Source organism: Gouania willdenowi, chromosome 20, assembly GCF_900634775.1.
Source record: "Gouania willdenowi chromosome 20, fGouWil2.1, whole genome shotgun sequence".
NCBI classification, from domain to species: domain Eukaryota; kingdom Metazoa; phylum Chordata; class Actinopteri; order Blenniiformes; family Gobiesocidae; genus Gouania; species Gouania willdenowi.
This window is the reverse complement of record NC_041063.1, coordinates 17,475,652-17,485,071: the sequence shown is the minus strand read 5'-3', so window position 1 is coordinate 17,485,071 and position 9,420 is coordinate 17,475,652. Positions and strand designations below refer to the sequence as shown.

The 9,420-nt window shown below is 40.5% G+C and overlaps 1 protein-coding gene across 3 annotated transcripts; it reads left to right on the top strand.

Annotated features, from left to right (window-relative positions):
* Positions 1-58: 58 nt before the first annotated feature.
* On the top strand, positions 59-8,411 carry tmprss7 (transmembrane serine protease 7). 3 transcript variants are annotated; one of them, XM_028434195.1, is made up of 18 exons: positions 59-349; positions 915-1,119; positions 2,040-2,170; positions 2,236-2,303; positions 2,443-2,636; positions 2,716-2,751; positions 3,812-4,040; positions 4,205-4,260; positions 4,817-4,929; positions 5,011-5,117; positions 5,233-5,369; positions 5,509-5,616; positions 5,775-5,882; positions 5,973-6,089; positions 6,936-7,125; positions 7,617-7,885; positions 7,975-8,111; positions 8,189-8,411. In XM_028434195.1, exons 1-18 carry the CDS (start codon positions 278-280, stop codon positions 8,348-8,350), a joined length of 2,439 nt encoding a protein of 812 aa, XP_028289996.1. In that variant the 5' UTR covers positions 59-277; the 3' UTR covers positions 8,351-8,411. The 3 variants fall into 3 exon arrangements, with proteins under 3 accessions (XP_028289996.1, XP_028289995.1, XP_028289997.1); XM_028434194.1 differs by having other exon boundaries at positions 4,136-4,260; XM_028434196.1 differs by lacking the exon at positions 59-349 and having other exon boundaries at positions 985-1,119; positions 2,047-2,170; positions 4,136-4,260.
* Positions 8,412-9,420: the final 1,009 nt, after the last annotated feature.

Sequence of the window (9,420 nt, the reverse complement as noted above, 5' to 3'; positions counted from 1 at the left end):
AACATCAGATGAGTTAGATGGCAAGTAGCGATGAATGGTAATGAATGAAACCTTAGCCATATAACCAAAGGAGATGCATTACATCGGGCGAGTCCTCTGCTTCTCCGCTGCTCGTCTGCGCTGGAGGATCTGGTTTCAGACGACCATCGGCGACAGATCCCATCAGTGGTTCGAAGTGCTCTGGAGCAGTCCTGTTTTATGAAGGCGGATGAGAATGTATTCTAAAAATCAGAAGTCAGGAATCAGATGATGATGGGCTTGAGGTGATGCCTGCGTCATGGAAACGCAGCAAGAGGGGAATGAGGTGACAAGCGCAGAGGATGATGTGTCGCAGCGGGATACGGCCAGTGTGAGTAAGATGTATTCTTAACAATTTCATTCTCCAGGGTGACATTAGCCGTCTGTTCATGTGGTCATGGCTCATATATTGTTACTTAAGTTAATTTGTGTAAAACTGTATGCATATTTTTCCTGTGTAAATCTATAGCATGCTAACTTGTGGATCGAATACCAGTTGCACCGTATGGGATGACACCATATGAATAAAACATGTGCATTAGGTAACTCGATATCTGATGGAGTCGATGTTGCTTTTAGACGTTTCCTTTCACAATTAAGCCAGCTCGATTTTCTGCAAACTAAAGTTTCCCCATATGTTGAAAAATGGCCTCAGCCGTGTGCTCTTGGGATTCAGTAATGGAATGATTGGTCCACTGGGATGAAAAAGTTAAGACGCTGGCAGAGTTATGTTTCCACCAGTATTTGCAATCAACTGAAAGGCGTAATTGTCCTCTCAATGAGTCTGTGCTGCTCACTCGTGCCCTTCACGTCTCGTGTCATTTCAGCACCATTAACCATCATATCAACGCTCTTAAAGGCGCCTGAAATTAACAAACACTTCTCATTGTCTGTAGATTGCAGATGTGTCTGTTGAGGTTTCCACTGTGGACCACACTCTGAAGAAGCTTTGTAGGATCTACAGGAAGACCAGGAGGAAGCCTAAAGGACTGAAGAGGCTTTGGGCTTATCTGTTAAACATCCCTCACTTAGCTATCATCATTACAGCTGTGGTCTTTGTGGTGGTGGTCGTCATGTGGTCACTGCTATGGGTCTTTATTTGTAAGTGGGTAAACACACTTCCTAAGACATTGCAATTTATTTGAAATCAGAAGTTTTTTGTAGTATTTTTTTTATTGAACTTTTAATTTTAATGCCTCCAGACAACATGGCCTTTCTTGTTTTTCATAGTTTTGGACAGTGGTTACTTAAACAGTGCTTCAATTAAAAATGGTACTCTGAAAAAAAGAAACTTAAGTAACTTTTGAATAATAATTATTTTTTATTTCAAGATCCTGGTCTTTAAAGTTGTTGTTTTTTTTTCTTGTTTTTTTTCAAGCTTTTAGTCTTTCTGCACAAAGACTATGATTAAATGTCCTGTTCACTTTTCACAGTCTAAAACCAAGTGTTGGCACCTGTGGTCCTGATCACATTAGGCAACTGGTTATCAAACTGTGAGAACGTGGAAACAAGTATTATATATATATATATATATATATATATATATATATATATATATATAATATAATTGCTTCATTATTTATTTACTACTATACTTTCATGAAATATGTGATTTCACATTCTATGTTATTTTTATCAGTTTTGAAGAACATTTTTGACACTTTTTATAAAACTTTTTAAACTACTTTTTATCAAATGAAGTTAAATTTTGACCCATTTTGTTAAAAATGTCCATTCCTTAAAGGAGGTGCAACAAAAAGGAAACGTTTGAGAACCAATGATTAGTCTTTAAGCTGTGACAGTTTGTTTCTGCAAATTTTGCAACCACTAATAACAGAAAATAGAAGCTGATTTTTTCACACACACATTTCTCATAATGTTATAAAACATAATGTGAATCCACAATGGACACAAAAATATTCCACTTTCACTTTCTAAATACTCTTCACAGGTTGTCTGTTTAAGCCATAGTGAGTCTGACGTTCCAACAAGTGCAAAAGCATTTGACTTTATCTTCTCAGTTCGCAGGGAAAGCAACAGCGGCGTGTATTTTGCGGGGATGTTTCGCGTTGCCAATGTGGAGTTTATCCCCGAGTACCGTCAGGCCGAGTCCCATGAGTTTGTGTCCATGGCAAACAACATACAACATGTGGTTTGTATCTGTGTGGTTCATGATTTACACAATCCAGTGTGCAATTAACAGTTGGTGTTTCGTAGGTGAGCAATGTGTACAAAATGTCCTCTGTGGCCAAACTCTACAAGCAAGCAGTCATTTCAGACCTCAGGTACCTCAGGAGGCCTGTTAGGAAAAGCATTAACTAAGTACAACCACTTTAAGGATTTATTCAAGATTTGTTGTTGAATTTTAAGCTTCCCCCTGAGAATATCTCTTAAGCTTTAATAAAAATGTCTTTTTTTTTTAAGTAATACTGGGAAAGGTGGCGTTTTGGTCCATTTCTGGATGATATTTGTGGTTCCTCGACTGAAGAGCCCTGCAGTGTGTGAGGACTGTATCGGTGCCATTCTCCGTGACTCCGTCCACACCAGCTTAAAGAACAGATCATCTGTGGGTTACCTGCTCAGTCTTCCGGTGGACATTGATTCCATCCTCATCAATGGTGTGTGTATATGTGCATGCTTACCGAACAATGTGTAAATGTGTCTATTTGCCCTACAATTCCTTGATTTCCTTTTCAGGTGTTCAGCGCTCGGAATACTCATCAAATGCAGCAGGTAGGCCAAACATCCAATCTGAGTCAATAGATAGTACACAACTCATGTGTTTGATGAGGTTTTATGCAGGGTTGGGTGAATCACATATTGCAGTTACAATTACGCCTTCAATTATCAATGTTCAATTACGATTGCAGTGACGGCCATTTTTTCCAATTACAATTAAATTACAATAATTTTTTTATCATCAGAAAGTCAAATACAATTACAACCTCAATTACTAAAGTTCAATTACATTTAATCGCAATTACTGAGTCTGAAATAAATAACCCTAAAAAAGTAAAGTCTCGTGTTAGCTTTTCGTTAGCGTCTTGATATGTACATGTTAACAGGTCCTAAATCTGTTGTAAAATACAATAAAAACAAATATCTATCATCTAATTTCTTTCCTATCCATTGGTTACTTTGTTCGGCTTCCTAATCAATGAAAATATAGGTTTTAATATTTTCAGTGTGGGTGTCTGAGCTTTTTTTGTGTCAGTATAGACCCTTTGTTTGTAAACATTGTGACGTATTTTGTTGGGCGGGGCTTAAGCCTGGAGGCAAAATCACAATTTTCTTCGTTTTTTATGAGCACGAGTGTTCGCTAGAATCCTATAAAATTTTAATTTACATCCACTGACGTTATTTCTCCTATTCTGGCACCCAAACACACAACAAAGCTGTAACATTACTAACCTCCACAGTCTTTACCAGCGGCGCTTCCTGTTTTTACCTCCAGCCACGTCACTCGTGAGGTGGGCCGTTAAGGGGTCTATACCCCTCGATTTCAACTTTTTAAAATGGTAAAATGTGGGAAAGCTTGTTATGAAACATATTTTAATAGTTGTTAATATGTATAGAACTGTAACATGGTTCCTCAGTTTTGCATTCAATTATAATTGAAAATTTTTATAGAATTTTCACGACAATTACATAGTGATCTATCTAAACCCAATTACATTTTAATTATGATTACGACAGCAACACATTTCTTAAATTATAATAACGCCATAATTGTAATTATCAATTACGCGATTACAATTAAAATTGACCCCAACCCTGGTTTTATGTATTTTAGGCTCCAAGTGTGTCGACAAGTTGTATGCTCATCTACCTGGAACCAAGGTTCCTTTGAACGTCTTCTCATCGTGGGGGGGTGTGAACTGCCACGTAAAGCTCACTGCTGTCCCCGGCTCTCTAATCCGCCTCTCCATCACTTCTTTTATCATCGAGCCCAGCGACTGTGTGAGCGACGCTCTCACTGTGTACGACGCACTGCTCCCCATGAGAGGGCGCATTCTGCATAAGTGAGTGCTCACCACAGTGTCTGCAGTCCAGTTGGAGTTATGGAGATGATGACAGATGTTGGGGCTCTAACGCCTCCTCTGCACGTGTGCTGCAGGCTGTGTGAGCCAGTGTCCACGTCCGTCTCCATCGTCTCCACTTCTAATGTCATGCTGCTTTCCTTCAGGATGACCCATGGCAACAAGAGCTTCAAAGGACACTTTGAAGCCATTTCTGAGGAAAGTACGACACATTTGCATCATAATCTGAGTAATATGAGACGTTTTCATCCACACCTGCGCTACCTTTAGGCCTAAGCAATATATCGAGAGTCAAGATATATTGTGTTCTCTATTTTGGCGATAGAGAAAATTACAATATTGCCTATATTGATGTATTTTGTATTAAAATACTCGTTTTAAGAGTCGCTGCTTTCACTACTTCTCAAAACAGCATCAAAAGTGGATTTTTGAGTGCTTCCTAACCCAGACCTTCCACTAAACATACCACATTACAGAAGTCACTCACACGTGCTGTCCTTCAGAGGAGAAAAAGACTAAAGTGACACATATTGTGCAGCTGTTTCTTAATAAATGTGCCTGTGCGGCATTTTAATCAGCAAATTTAACCCAGAATTGTCTTTCTGTTAAGATTTTATTGAGTTAAAAATATCGAGATTTATATCGTATAACGCCATTTTCAGAAAAAATATTGAGAAATGAGTTTTGGTCCATATCGCCCAGCCCTAGCTATCGTGGATCAAAGATACTTTATAACCTTTTCCACTCATTTATTTCAGTCTGTATATCTCAAATTGAGACCCACTCAGAACCCGGCATCAGTGGTCACATCTACAGCCCCTTCTACCCCAGCCTGCTCCCCCCACAGTCCGCCTGTACGTGGAAATTACAGGTAAACATGTGAGCAATACACTGACACATCAATGCACTGAGCTGGATGTTATTTATTTGACTGTCTGGTATTTTCTGACAGACGCCCAATAAAGCTTTAGGAGTTGCTTTACAGTTTCAAAATTATGTCCTGAAACCAAAGGACATGAAACCCTGTGACCACGGCTGGTGGAAGGTCAATGAGATCATGTAAGCAACTCCACTAAATGAAAGACTCCTCCAGTGATACGAGTGGGCTCGTGTTATGTTAATCTAAAGGTTACACTCTAATATATGTGAATCTTTAATTGCATTCCTCTTCCAGTTTCTGTGGCAGCTATGTGGGACACCGCACAGTGTTTCGGATCAATGCCCAACACTCAGAGGTTGAGTTTCGCAGCAGCTCACGTCACTCTGCTCAACCTTTTCAAGCTTCTTACAGCAGCTACAGCATCATCCAACGTAAGCATTCAACCCACAGACAGGACACAGAATGAGATACAGTAACTACGTGTTTTTGGGAGACGTAGACAAGAACTACAGACATAACTTTGAATACTTTTGGATTTTTAAGACGAGCCCTTAATAATTTATCCCACAGCCTGTCCAGAAAGCCAGTTCTTATGCGACACAGGCTTATGTGTGGAAAAGAGCAGACGCTGCGATGGGCTGGACGACTGTCATGACGAGAGTGACGAAGTTCTTTGCTGTGAGTGGCCATTACTTGTGGAACGTTCCAATCACAGACGAAAACACACTGTTTCTAATGGCATTGGGACTTACAGTTGACACTTAAAGACTTGTCGGCCAGTTTGTGGTCAATGACTGAGATGTTAGTTATGTCTTAGAAATGTTGTCTCTTCACAGCGAAACCCCCGATGAACTGTGGCAGCAGCAGTCGTCTGCATCCACTGTTTGTATGTAACGGTGAGAAGGACTGCGCTGATGGAGTTGATGAAACCAACTGCACACAGGGTGCGTAGTTGTCCCGTCTTTGTTTTCCAAAGATGCGCCCTTCTCCTGTTTTGAACTTTAACCTCTGGTATGCTCCAAATGTTTTGACAGAAACGACTTGCTCGGCCATCCGATACCAGTGTCAAAGTGGGGCTTGCATCCTGAAAAAGAATGCAAAATGTGACGGTGTTTTTGACTGTCGGGATGAGAGTGACGAGGCAGATTGTGGTAAGCTTACAGTCAAGGAGGAGAACTATTCCATCTGTGTTCTGCTTGTTATAATGTTGTTGGTTTAAAGGCTGAGCAGCAGTTCCAGATGTTTGCTTCAGTCTATCTGTTCTTAATAATATTTGCTTTGGATTCTGCTGCCCACACACACTGTCAGAAATTCACCCAACCATTGATGTCCTCATAATAACTTAGTTTTCTTACATAAGGCTGATATTACGCTGTCATTTGTTACCCTAACCCTACCAAACCCCACTAGATCCCTCCACTTAACTCAAAAAATGCCAACATAGCTCCAAAGGTGTCATAACTTAGCCAACGACACTTGATGATGGCCTTCAGGACACCTTGTTCATGCTAATGACAGATAATAACAGCGTAATGTCTGTTTTTTTATATAAAACTCAAAGTGTTACCAAAGTGTGTATTTACAATCTGCTGTGCAGTGACCTTGAATTGCTGCACTGAGATGACCCGAGTCCACAGTCATTGCATGAGTGCACACACACACACACACACACACGCATCAAGCTTCACATTTTTTAACAAGGTTGTTGAAGAGGGAGCTGCCATGGTGCAGCCTTTCAGATGGGCGGTAATGTGTAGGCGTGTAACAAATACTCCAAGGATCACATTTTGTGTATAAAACCTCCTCAAAAGATCAAGAAACAGCTCAAAATAGCCTCAGTAATAATATGTAGGGTCAGAGTTTTCACATGAGTTATGGGGTGTCAGTTGTTTAAAGTAATTATGTTAATTTTTGAATAGAAGAATTAGTATATTTCTTCAAAATTCAAAATGCGTTGGCTTATTCTGTGGGACAGTAAACATCAGTGTCCTCCGCAGCTTGTGGTCGTCCTTCTGCCCTGAACAAGGTGAGCTCCTTAAATGACCGTATAGTGGGCGGAGCTAACTCGGAGGAGGGGGAGTGGCCTTGGCAGGTCAGCCTTCACTTCTCTGGAAGCCTTTACTGTGGAGCATCGGTCCTGTCCTCTGATTGGCTCATCTCTGCTGCCCACTGCTTCGCCAAAGACAGGTTTGCCGGATCTAGTTATGTGTTTTAATTGATTATATATTTCTGAGATTGTGGTCCATGTTAAAATGTAGATAAAGCTTTCACCTCTTAATTTTCACAAAATCCCTTTTTATGCTGCAAAGTAAACCTTTGTTTTTGTGACAAGTTTTCTTGCAAAAACGAATGATTTGTCTTTCTTTTTTTTGATCAACGTCTTTTTATTTTTTTTTGACATTGTTAAACATTAAGCACAAACAAAACAAAACAAAGAGAACGTGTCTTACTACCTTATTCTTGGAGATATTAGCAGTTGTGAGCTACTTCCTGTGTGGTAGAGGAGATATCAGTGAGTGATGAATAAATAAAAGCATTTTTCTCTATTGTTTAACTTGAGTCTATGCTATTTCTGATATTAATGTTGCTTCAGCGCACCAGAATCTGTTTTATGAGTCATTATCAAAATAAATACAAACTGCCATATTTCAGTGTTCACCCCCCCGTGACCTCTGCAGGCTTTCTGACCCACGCTACTGGACTGCTCACCTTGGCATGCTTACACAAGGCAGTGCCAAATACACGGCAGATATTCAGCGGATTGTGGTGCACGAGTATTACAATGCACACATGTTTGACTATGACATCGCCCTGCTGCAGCTAAAGAAGCCCTGGCCTCCTTCGCTAAGCCCTCTGGTGCATCCTGTGTGTCTGCCACCATCCTCTCACACTGTCACCAGCAGCCACCGCTGCTTTGTTACAGGGTGGGGTTACAGATCTGAGGAAGGTGAGTAATTGATTGTGGATATATTGAGCATATCAAACATGAAATGTTCCTTCCTTCTTGATCTGTACTCTCATTTTTCCTCAATCTAGATAAAGTGCTGCCCTCAGTGCTGCAGAAAGCCGAGGTGTCCATAGTAAGCCAGTCTGACTGCAAGAAAAGCTACGGCCCCATCTCCCCCCGGATGCTGTGTGCCGGCGTCCCATCTGGGGAGCGGGATGCTTGCAGGGTGAGCTTTGATCTTTCTGCATCAATCACCATCACCTTTCCATGTTTCTTTTTAATAAGACAGCTTTTGTGTGGTAGGGGGACTCTGGGGGTCCACTCTCCTGTCGGACTTTAGACGAGGGTCGCTGGTTCCTGATTGGGATTGTCAGCTGGGGGTCCGGGTGTGGACGACCAAACCTGCCTGGAGTTTACACCAGGGTCAACAAGTTCACCTCTTGGATCTACAGCCATATCGTCTGACATGATACACATTCTATACCACACACTTCAAATAAATAAAAACACAACTTTGCAATCTCGATTTTGTGTGATTTCATTGCAAGTTGTCTCGGCTTCGAACCTTAGAAGGTATTAATATGTAGCTACTGTATGCAATCTATGGTGGTGTGTAGAATTATCCAGCTGATAAAAGCCATTATCAGTAAATAACATAAACCTAGTGCCCGAGGTGTGTGTAACAGTAAAAACAGCATCAACACATCAGATTCCTGCCAAGTGACATTCAGGCATTTGTCTGAGCAGGAGAAAAACTGGGTTTTCAAATTTTTCAGAGGGAAGTATTACATTCTTCTGCAATATGAGCAGTGAGTAACTAAGGGACTGACAAACAGGTAAATATATCGAATGCAAAGGAAAGTCAGGACCTTTGTTCGTAACAAAAGCTTTAGATTCAATCTAAACATTGTAACAACAGCACAAACCTTCGCCAAGCACCAAAACTCCTATTTGCCAGATATAGGCAGTTATCTGGATCAGTGATCCTGATCATGATACCATCATCATTCACACTTGTGAGAATTTTTTTATCCCCATTAATAACCATACACTAGGTTCAAAAGTATGGACACCCATTTTTTGTGAAAAACCCAGATAAAATGCGCAATCCAGACCTGATCCGGATGAAACTCAGTGGGGTAATTGAGGAACCAACCTGACTTAACTGAGTCAAGTTCCATAGCAATTAGTCAATTCAGAACCAAGATATGAGTTACAAGCACCAAATTAATATAAAAAAAAAAATGGTGACTACTATTGATTTTCCATGTGCTAACTGCTACCTTTAATTGCTCAGGAAGGAAGTTGGTTCCATAATCCAATGTACAGTAGAATGAAGTGTTTTTGGAAATGTTTTTTTCCTATAAATGGCCCAACGATGTTGAAGCATATCATTCTTTAATTCTTTTAAAATTGACACAATTTTGATAATATTTATTGCTCCCACACGTTTCCCTCAAACACTCTTTTGTCCCTCTGAGCTTAACTTCTGCATCCACAGTGAGGAAGTATGCCCACAACATCCGTCGTAGGGA